This window comes from Haemaphysalis longicornis, unplaced genomic scaffold (genome assembly GCF_048455015.1).
Source record: "Haemaphysalis longicornis isolate Haplotype H1 unplaced genomic scaffold, Haemaphysalis longicornis Haplotype H1 scaffold_1, whole genome shotgun sequence".
NCBI lineage: Eukaryota > Metazoa > Arthropoda > Arachnida > Ixodida > Ixodidae > Haemaphysalis > Haemaphysalis longicornis.
The window spans coordinates 96886073-96903678 of NW_027526203.1; the positions used below are offsets into that span (position 1 = coordinate 96886073).

General features: G+C 49.5%; 1 protein-coding gene across 1 annotated transcript; it reads right to left on the minus strand.

Moving 5' to 3' along the window:
• Positions 1 to 524: 524 nt before the first annotated feature.
• On the minus strand, positions 525 to 11224 carry LOC144142633 (beta-1,3-galactosyltransferase 4-like). Its single transcript, XM_077674314.1, has 4 exons — positions 10990 to 11224; positions 7707 to 7728; positions 4676 to 5023; positions 525 to 864 (listed from the first exon to the last, which is right to left on the minus strand). The coding sequence occupies exons 1-4, from the start codon at positions 11222 to 11224 to the stop codon at positions 525 to 527; spliced, it is 945 nt and encodes a 314-aa protein (XP_077530440.1).
• Positions 11225 to 17606: the final 6382 nt, after the last annotated feature.

Below are 17606 nucleotides of genomic sequence, written 5' to 3' on the forward strand. Positions count from 1 at the left end.
AGGGTTTAAAGCATGTTACTAACACCACAGTCGACGTACCAGAATGGTTACTTTGCGGCTGTACATAACCCATAATGGTCGGCACCGGTACTCGCCGTCGTCCATCATGTAACCGCTGCGTCTTCGGTAGCGGGTTTGCGATTCTCTTAATGTACCACATATAGGAAATGAAAGGCGAAAATAGGAATAGGAAACGCATAAATACCTATTGTCGTAAAATAAATGTAATTGACATGTATAAATTGAATAAATGTAAATGACCAACTTGACAAACTTGGGCTGACAAACATCTCAAACTGTGGCCACGGCATAAATGAATATGCTGGACTGGTGACTGCACAGTATCCCGAGAGCCACAATGTCCATTTGCTACTGTGCGCTTTCTGTGCGAACCATTCGCATGAGTTCAACTGGCAAGCAGACACGCGAGTGTGTTCATTGCTCAGTAAATAATTTATTTTGCCACGTTTTATGACCGAATGCACTTTACAAAATCAGAGAGCAGGCATTCGGGTCAGGCTGCATCAACAGGTCTCCGTGGTGTCGTTACCGGGAAGGCAGTGAGGCGACTCAAGCCCTCGCACTTGTTTCCAAACGGACCGCAGGCTGCTGGGGTTCGAAACGGTGGCGGCCAATAGACCTCGGTAAGCGCACGAGTCCGGCAGCTCGTCACAGCAATCGAAGCAGTTCGAGTGAATCAGCTTCAATTTTAGTGCGGCCGCGACGATACCAGTAATAAAGACGTCTTCAAAGCTCAGAGAGGGTATGTCCACCGCTTTGTCCAGCATCGGTCTGACCACGATCCTCGGGACCACGTAAGCCGCGCCCGACAGGTAGCTGGGCAAATTTGAAGGAGCGAAGGCACTGGCGCCCGTGAAGTTGCTGCAAAACGCGCGCAGAAAGCGTGAAGAATGTAAAGTACCTTGGCTCCCCAGTAGGGGCTAAGGTGGTTCATTGAATACTCGAGGCGACCAGGAACTTCAGGCGTAAGGGATATAGGGAGAAGATATGAGAGCTGGGCGTTTTTACCCTTCTTGTTTAATTGTGCCACGGCTCTCAGCGAAGGATGGAAAATATTAAAATCCAGGCAAGTCGAGTTAAAATTGTTTCCTCGGGGACTAGCATGCGAGCTGAGTCGTTGACCTCGTACAAAAATTGGTGAAGGGCAATCAGAATTCTATTTGTTTACATGCGAGTGCGTCTAATTACATGCGTAAATCTTGGCGCCGAAATCCCAACTCCGGAGTAGATGGCGGATCTAGTTCAGTGCTGGTGCTCGTGAAAAATCTTGAAGTGTGCAGGTAATTCAATGCTTCTATATTCGAAGTGGGCTTCAACTGCACAGGTGTAGCGCCCCACATCCCCGTTAATGTCGAGAGGCGCGGTATGCATGTACGGTGAGGCGTTGCGGACAAGTGGCTAAGCCATCCGTACTCCATATCGAGGTGCACTACAGTGATAGCTGTCCCCACAATACTTCTATGGGCCATACTGAGCCGTGTGCGGTGTGGATTAGCGCTCAGCTCTCCATTACAACTGGCCTTACAGGCTAACTCCACGTAAAGAACAGCGACGTTTGTTTTTGTATTTTGTTAAATTAATTTAGGGCGCCAAAGTAGAAGTTCAGTCATAAACGCGGCGCCAGTTTGTAAATTTAAGTAAACACCTTTGCTATGCAGCTGTTAGCACAGAATGATAATGTGCCATTGCTGTTCAGTTCAAGACTCACTTAAAACTTTGTTAAAGGCAACATCACTTGAATGGGAAATGTCCCTAAAATCTTGGGGCTACCTTTCCCATTTGCTTTTGACTTCAATTACCGAGAATTTTTTTGCCCGAAGCATTTTGAACCATACCAAGAAAGCTTTGAGCAGTTTCAAAAAGAACCGGTTGGGTGGGCGGTACTTGTATACTAAAATGCGATCCCCAGCCAGCAGTAGTCATTGAAATATCAAATAATAAATTTAAAAAATATCCTCTCATTCCTTGACGTCTAAGCATTTTTGCGTGTCCGCTAGCGCAGAGATGTTAGTACCCCGCAAAAGTCATTGCTTTAACTGGGCATCCCTATTTTTCACGAGTGTTGCGTCCCTGAACCGAACGCCAGTCGTATCTATGTGTTGAAGTAGATGGGAATCCACAGAAGAACAAGAGAAGGATTACGCGGCAGGGAAACGCATGGACAAATAATATTTTGTAATTCTGGGGGGCGTCTCGGCGTGCCCATTATCGAGCCTTAACCTTGAAGGAGCAGTGAGACGAAATTTAAAAGCTCAGATAACTATGTAAAATGCTTGCTTTTTATTAGGAGATATCTTCCTGCAAGTTGTTTGTAATTCATTTGAATCTTTGACCGTACGAGAAAGCCCAAAGCGGGCCTATATGACATCACCTGCTTCTTGTCCCAAACTGCCGAACTCGGGGCTCCCGTGGCGTAGCCGACACGCTGGCTGCGGTTGGGCGAGCTGCAACGCCGTGTGTACACGACATGGTTTTGTGACTGACGTCATGCTGCCCGTGCGCGTGGGGTGGGGAAGACCGCACAAGACAAGAATGGTGACGTCACGGGCGCCCTCCTGTTGTGGCGGCCACTCGGCATTCTTTTTGTCGAAACCGAAACTGACACGAATAAACTACACGAAAAAGGCCGAACACGAAAATTTCGTGCGAGTACTCCTCTAATGTGCGGCACGCTTCATGCCTGCTGCATTCCGTGATTGAAGTTTCAAAGGGGGAATGCAGTTCCAATTTATTCGCCCCTTTTGGGGCTAGTTCTCATCCTCCATGCCCGGTACAGTTCCATATGGAAAGGCTGCTTACACAGGAAGAGTTGAGAGCGTCGCAATGGCACCGAATCAATGTACAGGAGAGTGACATGCTTATGGCCGGGAAAGATGGCGCGTAGGGAGAAACCATGTTTCAGGAAGAGCAGACACAGAGCGCAAAGAAGCTCCCAATTTTCAGAGTTCGAGCAGTGGGAGGCCGGAATAAAATCCTTCGAGATATTGAAACAACATTTCACTTCTAGGTCGGCAGGACAGCACTTTTTCCATCTTTATGTTTTTCACCTCGTGTGTTTTGTTGCATAAGCGGCTGCCGTGGTAGCCATCATTTTGTTAACGACAACGGCAGTATAAGGCCCGCTTGGCTGTTTATGTCCGCACAATTTCTTGGAGGAATAAAACCAGTACGCTCACTTAAAGGGACTCTGCAAAACTTCCAATAAACACTTTCGCTCTTTCCTTATCGTGTGGAAGTACTGCGAAAGCTATAGTTATCGCCAGCATGGAGCGGTATCGATCGATGTCCTCACCGAGCATATACCCCCTTCTGTTTGGCTGTGCTTTTGTGGCTTTCTTTTTAAATCGACTATCGAATGCGTTGTTTGCTGAAACAGGAGGAAAGCCGGCCAATATCCACTACACCGCTTTCATGACGTAATTCCACCGGTCGAAGAGCACCAAGACCGCGAAAGGGAGAAAAATATTTTGAGCAATTTTCAAACTTATCTGATGGGCATACGCGGTAATTTTTGCTGGGGCACATTGCGACCTGCTAATATAAGTACTGGATGCGTTGGTTGACTACGTTCTGCAAGCATTTAAGATATCTAACAAAGTTGAGAAAGTGTTGCAGGGTCCCTCTAAATAAAAATTGCAATCAGCCTTGGCATTGATGTAAGAAATTTATCTAGGACAGTTTTGCCTTCGGAAACTGATGCCAGATTGCGTAATGGGATCTAAAGGTGGATTCAAGCCTCTTGGGTGTGTCTGCGTGAAAGGCATCAATATTATCTTTGTCCGAGTCATCAGAAAAATATTCAGTATCGCCATCTATTGGTACCTAAATCCACTCCTATCTTCGAGAGAAAATATTCTCTCTCCAACTACTTATCTTCGTGCTATGCCTGCGGCCGCATTCGTCGGCTGCCGCTGTGCTACGTACAGTACATATCTAAGATGTCTCTATGTCACATCCATGTACAACTTAACTGCCATTCTCTCTCGTTATTTCACGTAGATTTAGATGGCACTGTTTAAAACTTATTATCTGATTTGCTGTTCACTACCATACAATGAAAGATCCTATGTATCATCCGTATCTCCAGCATCTAATGTCTGATTGATATATAATACCCTCACTGTTGGTGGCCTTTAGCGGACAGTTCAGCATGAGCCATATTAATGCTCCTTTCTATTATGCCGAGAGCACGCAGAGCTAAACAGACTTCAAAAGGAAGCACTTCATCCAGACATCAACGTTTAGAATTGTACTGTACGAAATTAAACTCTACATGAATTACATTCGAAGCCCGGAGATGTATTTTTGTCATCGATGTCATTTTTCATTTACCTCAAAAGTAACGCATACTTTCTAAAAAAAATTTCTTTGGAACAGTAAAAAAAGAAGCCCCTTGCGGCTTGTTTCAAGTGAAAACTTCATCACTTGAAAAAAAGAGACGGCAAATTACTGTTGTCGTCACGACGATTTGTAATAAAGCGATGTTGAATCGGCGTTGGAATATCCGTACTTTTCGGTTCTGAACTCGTTCACCGTCTAAAGAGGACATCTGTGTTTTTTTTAATACCCTAACTGCCAAAGGTTGCAAATAGTCGGTGCATTCTTGAACAGATTATTGTGTCTGCTACGTGTCCCCAGGCGCCGCGCTGACGACAGAGCGTACCTTGACCGCCGCTCCCGGTCGCTGACCTTGCCTTGAATAATCTTTCCGAGGAGGAACCGTCCATTCAGTTGCGTGTGGTTGTCTCGGGAGGTTCGCTTTGCTTCTAGAAAGCTGACCAGGGCAGGGAGATCCAGGTAGGCGTCGTCGTCCGCTTTCAGGATGAAGTTCACTCGTGGGCAGAAGGTGTTCGCCCACTGTAGCATCAGGAGGGACTTCAGCGTCTGATTGCTGCTTGTGTCGGCGAAGTTGGCCCGAATTATATCGCCAAACAGTGAGCTCTCGGGAAGAAGGGACGAGTCGCCGTGCGGGTCGCCCTTGCCTAGGCTCTCTCGGTCGTCGCTGAAGGCCGTGAGAGAGCATTTCACAGTTAGCGCTGCAATTAGAGCCCCACAACTGAACGAACGTTTCCGTTGCTCAGGTAAATTAAAAGAAGCATTACTGCGTGTCACTGTTTGCGGTGTTCTCACGGGAGGGTCCGTTGGAGAAAATTTAAGGGGAACGCTCGGTCACGAATCGCGTTTATTTCCGGAGTAGGAGTTAAGCATACGTGATATTAATGCGCAGAAGTCGTACGATTGACAGGCAGTGTTTTTTATGCAAACCAATCACGGGTAATTATTTGGGACCATTTTGTTTAGGCAGGAATGCAAGCTTCCGACGTATTTGTAATCATAGCCACCTATTTTTTAAGGTTTAACGCGCCGACGCTCCACAGGCGATAAGGTGCGCAGTAGTGGATGCCTCCGGATTATGTGTGACCACCTGGGTATATTTAACGTGAGCTGAAACCTCCAAAACACGCGGTAATACTGCTCTTATCTTCAATGTAGACAGCTGCATACAGTTTCATACAGAGGTAATCATGCATGAAATTTTGGAACATCAGGTGGTCGGAGTTTAAATCTGTCGAGAGCCTTTCTTTACGTAACGCTGATAGAGGAATGGAACTGAACCGGATCAAAACACAAAATGGCATGAGTTTTCATTTTTTTATTATTCAACTTTATTATTCAACATTATTCAACGCTTAGCCTGAGAATTGATTATGAGCAAGGACATTGTTCGAAGTATACAATGCTTTGTTGAGAAATCAGCGCCCTTAAAGGGGCCATGAAGACAAAATGAAAGTTTGGTTCATTCAAAACATTGCCCCGTTAGAATCATACTAACACCACTTTTAACGTAAACGTCACTGAAATAGGCTATATAATTTGAAAAAAAAAAAGAGAATAGCCATGCGACCCACTGGTTCATTTCCCGCAGCAGAACCTATGATGTCATACCAGCCAACTCTGCGATTGGCGGAAGCCGGCAAAAGCAAACGCACATAAGGCAGACCTTATAAGCTGCCGAACGAGCTATTTGCGCTTAAATATCGTGAAAATTCTTTTGTATAGCGGTAAGAATGGCGGGACAAATATTGGAAGTTGCGAAGGCACACGTAAACACAGACGTACCGATGCGTACTGCTGTGGGTACTGCGCACGCTGTGCTTGGTTTAGACACCACGCGCGCCATGTTTCACGACCCGATTTCACGACCCATGAATAGAAACAAGATAAGATTCAAAAACTGTAACAAACCAAAGGCAGACAAAGGCTTGCGGCGGTGTGGTAGCGCCATCTAGGTTGACTAACAGTAAACGGGTCTTCACTCCAAACCAAGTTTAGCTGAAAGATTTGTTGTTGTGATGTCATTGCAAACACACACGTTTTGGCGCGACAAATAAAATTTTGGCTTAAATTGATTAATTTCGCAGTGAATAAAGCATCGTTTGCTTCTGGACAACCACTGGGGGCGCTATAGAACACGAAATCGTTCGTGTAAAACAAACGTGTATTTTGTCTTCATGGCCCCTTTTAGTGACCTTGCCACATTGTGTAATTGCCACTGGCCCTGACAAGTTCAAGAATACAATGTTATGTTGCCTGATAAATAGTTGGGGCACGACGACCACGCAGCTGGAGAAAATTACAGGTAAATTCGAAAAAAAAACATCAAACACAGGCAAAGTGGTTTCTGGAAAGTACGGTTTGCTTAAAGCCCTGTATATCAAACTACCATATCTGAGCACGGCTGCAGTTAATGGTTTGCGCAAATTTTTGTGCCGGCGCTGGTTTATAAAGTGGGAAAGTTTTGCATTATTTTTCAATTTGTTTCAGAAGTTTTCAGCAGTAAGGTAGAGTAAACCTCTTTGCAGTTCCGTGGCGCTTCGTGCTGGTCACTGTGAGCCGTCTCATCGCCACTTGTAAAAATAAAACAAAAAAACCACACCTTATACCTTTTGGACTTCTTTTTGGGAGTAAGGCACACAGGTTTCATTAAAACGTGTTTCTGACCACTTGTGTAACCTTCGCACGTGCAGGAAGAAGTTAGGGCAAAGTTATCCGCGTAAATACCAAATACAGACTACTCCGGTTGATGCAAGCTCAGAGTGACTGCGAACATTTGGTAAGCTATTGTTAAATGAAGCATTCAAAGTGTATCATTTGGATTGCTTTTACCGAAGTTAAGTTCAAGACAGGAATAAAGGGGCTCTGATATAAAATACACCCTCTAAAATGAGAATTTTTTTCACAGCGCAAATAGGACAAGCACGCACGAAAGAGCGCGGACGCAGCGTTGATTCTAATTGCGAATAAAACTACTTGAGTACAACGGATTTGATACTAAACGTTTTTTTTTAAACACAAGACAGAGGATTGCCACTGCGTGTAAAACCGCTAAAACCTTGAGATAAGATATACCCAAGGCCAAGCATATTTACAGCTGTGCCATCGCCACATAGTCGAGTTATTTCTCCTGGATATGCAGGGTCAGCCCTCAATAACCTCTCGTATTAAGTGAGCGCTCTTTTTTGCTCATAGTAGGTTCGTACGCTGTGATAATGGTGACAGAGCCGCTCTCTAGCCCATCTCTCCGTCCGTCCCACGGAATCACACAGCCAACATTCTCGGTAAATTCACCTAAGCGCGTCTGACGTCTTTTTTTCGCAGAGGGTGCGGGGGAAGGTATGTGCAACACGATAGTTTTTCTTGGCGTACCTACACGCGAAAATGTTGGTCGGCCTGTCCGTACGTCCGTCCCCATCCGTCCGTCCATCCGTCTGTCTGTCTGTCTGTCTGCCTGTCTCTCTGTCTGTCTGTCCGTCCGTCCGTCCGTCCGTCCGTCCGTCCGTCCATCCGTCTGTCTGTCTGTCTGTCTGTCTGTCTGTCTGTCTGTCTGTCTGTCTGTCTGTCTGTCTGTCTGTCTGTCTGTCTGTCTGTCTGTCTTTGTAACTATTCAACAACCCCGACAAATAACAAGTAAAAGGATTGTTGCCCACGATGCATACACAACCAAGACCATTGCAAACTACTAAAACAGCTTCACACATGTCCAAATTATTCAGCGCGAAGAAAACGTCGGGCATAACTTATTCGAAATAAAAATACATTCTATTAAAACATTTTTTATTTTATTTATGAATACATTTGCGACGGCAAATGAGAAATACAAAGAGTTAAAAACGGTGTCGAATAGAGGCGAGACAAAACCAAGCACTGAGTAAAAAAAAGCGTCGCTACTAGCTATTCCCAGCACCCCTGAAGCAAAAGAAACAATATATGGCACGCGAGAACGCGAGCGCAAGAAAAATGTGGAAACCCCCATCGTGATCGCGGGAAGAGCAAAAGGGGAAAGAAAGAGCGCGTGGATGGGAGCGGGTGAAAGGAGAGGAGGTTGGGGGTATTGGGGGGGGGAGATGAGATTTGCCACGAAGCAAGCAGATACGCGGCCAACATTCAAAAAATGGCGGCATTGTCATTTAGGCGAGCATTTATTGGAACTTCACCCACTTCGCGGTATGTCTTCCCTGTCTTGCCTGGTATGTCAAGCCTCGGTGTGCTAAGCCTCGGGGAAACTGAACACAAGGACAGAGGAGCGACGACGCCGGGGGAAGTAAAGCTACGATTGCTGGCTATGCCGGAGGGGAGATGAGACGGTAAGATAGATTAAGCGAATTCAGTTCGCCTGTACGAATCTATGACACAAATGGAATCGCACTCGTAACATACCTAGCCGCATCGATCGGAATGATCCCCCCAATATCACCTCATACTGAGACGCCACCTTCTGCTGAGTGCGAAGCACCTCACAAGAAAACGTTCCTTAGCCAAAGGCGCCATGGAGGTGAGTGTGTGGTGTGATCTCCAATTATTGAATGCGGATCACCTTGGACTGCAGAGCAAAAAGTAGGGAGTCATTCTCGGGTAAGTGGAAGGAAATATGTTAAATCTGCTTTATGCAATCTGGGAGGCCACAAAATGTGCACTGCCCAAGATTTGTAGAATGGCCCCAAAAATATTGGACGAAAAGCAAAAGTAAGTATAGGTCATGTTCACTGAAACGTTTAGCTGTCCATTTCTTCGCTCGACCACACTGGAAAAAAGCGACGGACATGGCCGATTCGCCACGGACATGGCGCGGCTTGTGCCCCTGCACCCGCAGGCCGAAGAAGAGAAAAGCACCGGCGTGCGTCGTCTGCTCCGTTTCAATCCGATTCTCAACGGTGGTGACAACAGAGAGATGTTATTAATCGCACTCACATTCAACTCGAAGCATTACTTTGCGTTCGGTGAGGTAGAGTTTGGAAAGTCCAACACAACTGATGTGCTTAACACGGGCAAGTACCGCCATCCCGCAGAGCCCGACGTAATAAGTAACGGCGCACTCACGTGGTTGCCTGTATGCGTGTCTCGCCAGTGAATACAAGCTATAATGATGTGCGAGAGAAATTCAGAAAAAGAATGGGTTAGGATAACGCTATAAGGAGGACCGCGTGGTAGACGCTATAAGGGACACCACTGGTTGTGTAATTTTTTTTGCTTCGACTGAAAGATCGCGCGTTCCGTAGCCCTGTAATTTTTTGATCGACAGCCACCAATGCCTTCTTTTTGAGAAAAAATAACGAGAGCGGGCATTTCTCTCGCCCATTTCCCTTCCATTCAATCGAGACGTTTACGAGCACGTCACAAACTGTGTCGCGTTCACCCGCATGCATGCATCTTTTGACTGCGCTTGCACTCCCTCACTCAAGGTGACATTTCAACGAAATCTAAACTGAAACACGGCCTCCCCCCTGGAATGTGGCATCCTACTTTATGATGTGCGCTTGCTGTGGTTTGTGAACCTTGTTTAAAGCGCGTGACAATCAAAGGTTTATGCATTCATTTATTTTACATTTTCATGTTACATTTTTATTTTCAGAAAACCCTTAGGAATGCTCCCCCAATCGTGTTTCACCATGAATTGCGGTTGGTGATGTCACGACGTATATTGCGAATTGGATGTGCGTCGACTCTTGTTTTTATGCTTTTGGCATTTTCTGTGGTAATAAGCAACTGCTGCCGCTGCGATATAGTATATTAACAGCACTGTAAGCTACCGATATAGGTCAACTTGCTTTTACACTTTAGTGTACCTTCAAAAATTAGGGACGTTAAAGGCCAAAGCGACATCCGGGATACGGGGGGCACCGCAGTGCAGGGCGCAGGTCTCGGGCTCCCGACATACCGGGGCTGTCATTTTTCATCTCCCGCAGACAGCATTGAACCCGCGCACTCGGGATCAGCAGCAAAACCCCTCAGCCGCTAAGCCACCGCGGTGGGTACGAAGAGATCCTGTCTTGCAATCGACATTCAGCGTGGGGCGATAATCAGGGTGAAGATGATATCGCACCGAAAGCGCGTGAGAGATTGCCCGTGTGAGAAGCTCTGTAGTCCATCACGAGGGAGGCGGCGAAACGTGTGAGGGTAGAAAGGACGCGCATAAAAGCGGGCACTGATAGTTCGACCTTTTTAGTGAAGTAGGACCCGTGATAGCTTTTATGATTCCGTAGGTAATGATGCATGGGAAGTGTTCATCGGAACATGTTGCCTTCAAATTACGCACATTAAACGGCAGTTTGCTTAGACCGCGCCAAATTTATGATTACTTTTGTTGTTCTTTTCAACAGTAAAAACACAGTGGTTGCAAGACTAAGGCAACGACTGCATGGTTCTGGGCAAGGTGGCTCAGCCATAACCGATACGGATAGCGTGGGGTGGCAATACTATGTAATAATCAACCTCTTGCTTGCTTTGCTCAGTGCTATGGTCCGGTACCGACGCCGGCCAGCAATCGCACAGTATATACTAGTGCGCCGGAAACGCGAGAATACTGTTTTGCCGCTGGCAAGACATGACGTAACAAGCACACCATTACTCACTTCGGAGAAGAGGCTAGTCTGGCATCTTTGAAGCCCCTGCCAACGGGTCTTCTGCCGCTGTCCTCCGTTCGATTTCCCAGAAGGAAGTAGACGGCGGTGTGGCCGGGCTTGGCCTCACGCGCCCACGTGTCGCGGATGGCCAGCCGCTCGGGAAGGTGATCCGGCGCCGAGCATACCACCACGGCCAGGAACGTTGGGCAGGGCGTACGTGGCAGCGTGGTGAAGGACCCGGGGACAACCAGGGGGCGGAAGTTCGGTGCCACGGACGGTGCCTGCGTCCAGCTCCATTCCATGCGAATCCTGGTCGAACGCGCGGTGGCGTTTTCTCACTGGCTTTTGCACATATTTGGCGTGCATCATTGGCGCATAAGGCCGTGCGAAGTTAGGCGAGAGCACACGGGTATGACCTAGTTTTCCCATACATGACGGAATTATAGCGCCACTCAGCTGAACGGCTACGTGCACAGCTTGACGATGCCTGAAAAACTGCGTTTTTACCGGAGAAGTGCTCTGAGCGGTTTCATGTTGTTAGATAATAGCACCGTGCCTGTGTTAACTGAGAGCTCGCTGAGGCGGCCGAAGATTCGAATTGATTTCCATTGTAAAACTCGGCACAAGCATATACCCTTTTTGTTTCCTTGGACAAGGTGCGGTGCTAGCGGTGACCCCAGAGTACCTCTAAATAGCTTCCGCAGGAAGCTGCAGTTGCCCCGCCATCCGCCGTCTCGTGAATCCGAATTCGCGCGATAAATGATCACTTTCATTTACCTGCTCAGAACAGCTTTCAGCAGTTTCTGGGCAGCTCCTAACTTCTCCCGCCATGAAACTTGTGCGGGAAAATAACATGCGGCGCTCTTTCGGGCTGCAAAGAGCTTCTATGAGCAGGCAAATAAGAGACCAAAAGCTGCCCCTCAAGCGAGCAGGGGGCGCGACATAATACCTGCGTGAATGCGATGGAATAAAGCCGCTTCCAGCCTTTGCGTCACTCTAAAGACGAAAATATTTCCTGAAAAGTTCGTTCTTTCGCGCTCAGACGTTATACGGCTTAGTACCCATGTTACATTGAATTTATGCAGCTGTAACGTGACGCCAGAGGAGATGAGACGAGCTATGAAGAAGGTGAACATTATATTGACAGTATTTACATGCCAGCGATCAGACAGCCACCACAGGGTCCGCCAGCCCTTTCTTGGTCGTCGCCATCGCTGGTGTTTTGTGATGGCGCTGTCCCGTGACTTTACCCCCCGGTCGAGGGCGACCGTTGCGGTCGAAGCGGCGGCCCGATGAGGATGGTGATGCAGATAAGCAATGGGGGAAAATACACGGGAAAGAACCGCTTGCCGCCATGGTTTGGCGAACACCCGCCCGCAGCTGCGATGTCTGCAAGGCAACAACGAGCCGGTGAAGGCTTGTGACCACGTCGGACCATAGGGCTGGGGCACGTCGTCGTCGTCGTCTGGTCACATGCCGCCGGGTCTTGGCGCCTCTCCATCAGCTCGCCATTGGCTGGTGACGCGGGGTGGGGGGACGTCGTCGAGTGCTTGTAGCGGCGAGGCTGGGGCTGCCCCACGCCGTTCACGTACCTGACTCAGCTGATGCCACTGGGGCGCGAAGTTGGGCCCAGGATGGGGATGTACCCCGCACACTCCACCAAGTGTAGCGCGGCGGCAGAGCAGATGACACGAACCATGTAGAAGGTGGATCACATATTTACAGTATTTACATGGCAGCGATCAGACAGACATGGCAGGGTCCGCAGCCCCTTCTTTGTCGTCGTCGTCGTTGGTCTTTTTTGATGGCGCTGTGGGGTATTACCCATCTATATGTCCGGTGACAGAGCAAAGTGTACCGGTAGCATTGGCTTCCTTCAAATTGAAACGGCTCATTTAAAAGAAAATCCGCTCCACTGTATGAACAGAGCTTTTTGAGGGATGAAGAATACTCGGGGGCGTACGTATTTATTCGGACCGACCAAGACGGCGTTTTGTCCAAGTTTGAATACAAAATTCTTATCAAAAGTGGTACCAATGTGCAAGTGGGAGCCCGAAAAAATAAACTGCCGGTTTCCTTAAGAATTATTTTCATTAGCTTTGTTATGGTACATATATTTGGTAGTGGAACTGCACTTTATAATGACTCGAACGCTACAGCATCCATCTCATGCCAGGCAAGCTGCCAACAACGGGCACTCTCCAACCATCTCTTGCGCAGAACACGATGACGTCAGGGGCGCATCCCTCTTGGGTAGCGCTTGGCACGTGCCGCTAGTTGAAATGACCTGTGCAAGATAGCAGAAGAGAACATGACGGAACCGCATGACAGCCAACATAACCTTGAAGCCCATACCCAAAAATATGGGTCCAGACCAGGCAAGTCGCCGCTCTGACAGGGCAAACCACTACAACAGGAAGACATTTTCCCCAGGAACTACGGTCATTTAAACCGACGCTGCGTACAACAAAGACACCAAAATCGGAACGACAGCTTTTCATAGCGACGTCCTCTCCGCAGTAGCCAAGTACGCCCCCGCGCCGTCGTCGACATCTCTGGAGCTTCAGGCTATTGTAAACGCCATAGAAGCACACCAAGATCAAACAGAACTGGTAATCATCACGGACAGCAAATCAGCAATTCGCAATCTACGGGAGAATCACATGCACCCCCACATGCGCTACACACTCGCCAGCATCACACGTAACCACCCCGAGCTTCATACCACTGTGATATGGGTCCCTGGACACGCAGGTGTAAAGGGGAATGAGAAGGCCCATGCCTTAGCCCGAGCTGCTCTCTTTGATCCGGGCACCCCAATACCCTGGCCTCGCTTCTATGACCCAAAAGAGCACCGCCGAGAAATGCATCAGACTCGTAGAAAGTACTTACGGGACTTCAGAGATCAGAGAACCACCCTCCCCTGCCCCCGAAAATTCGCCCGCCCTGACGCTGTTCTCATTCGACGTGCACAAACGGGCACGATGCCAACACAACACATACAACGCTACATAGACGGGCTTCCAGGCACACCAAAATGCTCACACTGCGACCAATACCCCAACAATGAACACACCCTCTGGACATGCCCAAACATAGAAAGCACCCTGAGATCTTGCCTGCAACCAATTCCTGCCACAAAGCGCCCTACTTGCTGAGAGGCATGTGTCACACCCCCTAAGGAGCTTGAAGAGCTCTATTGGACCACGCTGGTGCACCACGTTAAAAACACGCCAGGACTATAGATAGCCAGGACTATAGTCCCTGCAACCTAACCAAGAAGCCGAGCAGTCCTTTGGACACAGGCTTCAAAATAAAGTTTATATCTCTCTCTCTCGCATGACGGCCGCTCTCCCATGTCCACTGAAGGGTAGGGTGGCTGCGTCGTCCTTATACAGGCGGTGATGAACCGATGTCGACGTCGGGGAGGTGGACACGAATGTTGGAGGTAGCATGATTGTGCGGCGATTGTGAGCTGCCAACAACGGACACTCTCCAACGATCTGTTGCGCAGAACACAATGACGTCAGGGGCACATCCCTCCTGGGTAGCGCTTCGCACGTGCCACTAGTTGAAATGACCTGTGTAAGATAGCAGAGGAGAACATGACGGAACCGCATGACGGCCGCTCTCCCATTCCCACCTAAGGTTCCGGTGGCTGGGTCATCCTAATATATTGGCGGTGATGAACCGATGTCGACGTCGGGGAGGTGGACACGAAAGTTGAAGGTAGCATGACGGTGCGGCGATTGTCAGCTGCCAACAACGGACACTCTCCAACGATCTGTTGAGCAGAACACAATGACGTCAGGGGCACATCCCTCCTGGGTAGCGCTTGGCACGTGCCGCTAGTTGAAATGACCTGTGCAAGATAGCAGAGGAGAACAGGACGGAACCGCATGACGGCCGCTCTCCCATTCCCACCTAAGGTTCGGGTGGCTGGGTCATCCTAATATATTGGCGGTGATGAACCGATGTCGACGTCGGGGAGGTGGACACGAAAGTTGAAGGTAGCATGATTGTGCGGCGATTGTCAGCTGCCAACAACCGACACTCTCCAACGATCTGTTGCGCAGAACACAATGACGTCAGGGGCACATCCCTCCTGGGTAGCGCTTGGCACGTGCCGCTAGTTGAAATGACCTGTGAAGATAGCCAAGGAGAACATGACGGAACCGCATGACGGCCGCTCTCCAATGCCTACAGAAGGTTCGTGGGGCTAGGTCGTCCTAATATATAGGCGGTGATGAACCGATGTCGACGTCGGGGGGGGGTAAACACGAAAGTTGAAGGTAGCAGGATTGTGAGGCGATTGTCACCTGCCAACAACGGGCACTCTCCAACACTCTGTTGCGCAGAACATGATGACGTCAGGGGCGCATCCCTCCTGGGTAGTGCTTGGCACATGCCGCTAGTTAAAATGACCTGTGCAAGATCCTGTGCAAGATAGCAGAGGAGAACATGACAGAACCGCATGACGGCCGCTCTCCCATTCCCACTTAAGGTTCGGGTGGGTGGGTCGTCCTAATATATAGGCGGTGATGAACCGATGTCGACGCCGGGGGGGTGGACACGAAAGTTGAAGGTAGCATGATTGTGAGGCGATTGTCACCTGCCAACAACGGGCACTCTCCAACACTCTGTTGCGCAGAACATGATGACGTCAGGGGCGCATCCCTCCTGGGTAGCGCTTGGCACATGCCGCTAGTTAAAATGACCTGTGCAAGATCCTGTGCAAGATAGCAGAGGAGAACATGACGGAACCGCATGACGGCCGCTCTCCCATTCCCACTTAAGGTTCGGGTGGGTGGGTCGTCCTAATATATAGGCGGTGATGAACCGATGTCGACGCCGGGGGGGTGGACACGAAAGTTGAAGGTAGCATGATTGTGCGGCGATTGTCAGCTATCAACAACTGGCACTCTCCAACCATCTGTTGCGCAGAACACGATGACGTCAGGAGCGCATCCCTCCTGGGCAGCGCTTGGCAAGTGCCGCTAGTTGAAATGACCTGTGCAAGGTAGCAGAGGAGAACATGACGGAACCGCATGACGGCCGCTCTCCAATTCCCACTGAAGGTTCGTGTGGCTGGGTCGTCCTAATTTATAGGCGGTGATGAACCGATGTCGGCATGGGGGGGGGGGCGGGGGGGGGGGGGGGGTGGACACGAAAGTTAAAGGTAGCATGATTGTGAGGCGATTGTCAGCTGCCAACAATCGGCACTCTCCAACCATCTGTTGCGCAGAACACGATGACGTCAGGGGCGCATCCCTCCTGGGTAACGCTTGGCACGTGCCGCTAGTTGAAATGACTTGTGCAAGATAGCAGAGGAGAACATGACGGAACCGCATGACGGCCGCTCTCCCATGCCCACTGAAGGGTCGGGTGGCTGGGTCGTTATTATAAAGGCGGTGATGAACCGATGTCGACGTCGGTGGGGTGGACACGAAAGTTAAAGGTAGCATGATTGTGCGGCGATTGTCAGCTACCAACAACGGGCACTCTCCAACGATCTCTTGCGCAGAACACGATGACGTCAGGGGCGCATCCCTCCTGGGTAGCGCTTGGCACGTGCCGCTAGTTGAAATGACCTGTGCAAGATAGCAGAGGAGAACATGACGGAACCGCATGACGGCCGCTCTCCCATGCCCACTGAAGGGTCGGGTGGCTGGGTCGTCATTATAAAGGCGGTGATGAACCGATGTCGACGTCGGTGGGGTGGACACGAAAGTTAAAGGTAGCATGATTGTGCGGCGATTGTCAGCTACCAACAACGGGCACTCTCCAACGATCTCTTGCGCAGAACACGATGACGTCAGGGGCGCATCCCTCCTGGGTAGCGCTTGGCACGTGCCGCTAGTTGAAATGACCTGTGAAGATAGCAGAGGAGAACATGACGGAACCGCATGACGGCCGCTCTCCCATGCCCACTGAAGGGTCGGGTGGCTGGGTCGTCATTATAAAGGCGGTGATGAACCGATGTCGACGTCGGTGGGGTGGACACGAAAGTTAAAGGTAGCATGATTGTGCGGCGATTGTCAGCTACCAACAACGGGCACTCTCCAACGATCTCTTGCGCAGAACACGATGACGTCAGGGGCGCATCCCTCCTGGGTAGCGCTTGGCACGTGCCGCTAGTTGAAATGACCTGTGCAAGATAGCAGAGGAGAACATGACGGAACCGCATGACGGCCGCTCTCCCATGCCCACTGAAGGGTCGGGTGGCTGGGTCGTCATTATAAAGGCGGTGATGAACCGATGTCGACGTCGGTGGGGTGGACACGAAAGTTGAAGGTAGCAGGATTGTGCCACACCCGCCGCGGTGGCTCAGTGGCTAAGGCGTTGCGCTGCTGAGCACGAGGTCGCGGGTTCGATTCCCGGCCGCGGCGGCCGCTTTTCTGATGGAGGTGAAAAGCAAAAACGCCCGTGTGTACGAGATTTCGGCGCACGATAAAGATTCCCAGGTGGTCAAAATTAATCCGGAGGTCTCCACTACGGCGCGCCTCATCGCCTGCGTTGCGTCGGCGCGTTAAACCCCACAATCAATCAAATCAATCAACGATTGTGCCACGATTGTCAGCTGGCAACAACGGGCACTCTCCAACCATCTGTTGCGCAGAACACGATGACGTGAAGGGCGCATCCCTCCTGGGTAGCGATTGGCACGTGCCGCTAGTTGAAATG

Excerpts from the sequence above, each read along its gene's own strand:
- LOC144142633 (XM_077674314.1), bottom strand. The coding sequence starts at position 11,224 with ATGGAATGGAGCTGGACGCAGGCACCGTCCGTGGCACCGAACTTCCGC. Across the intron at positions 7,729-10,989 it reads GGGAAATCGAACGGAGGACA|GTACGCCAAGAAAAACTATC; the intron begins GCGGCAGAAGAC and ends TTTCGCGTGTAG. Across the intron at positions 5,024-7,706 it reads ACGCCAAGAAAAACTATCGT|CGACGACCGAGAGAGCCTAG; the intron begins GTTGCACATACC and ends CACGGCCTTCAG.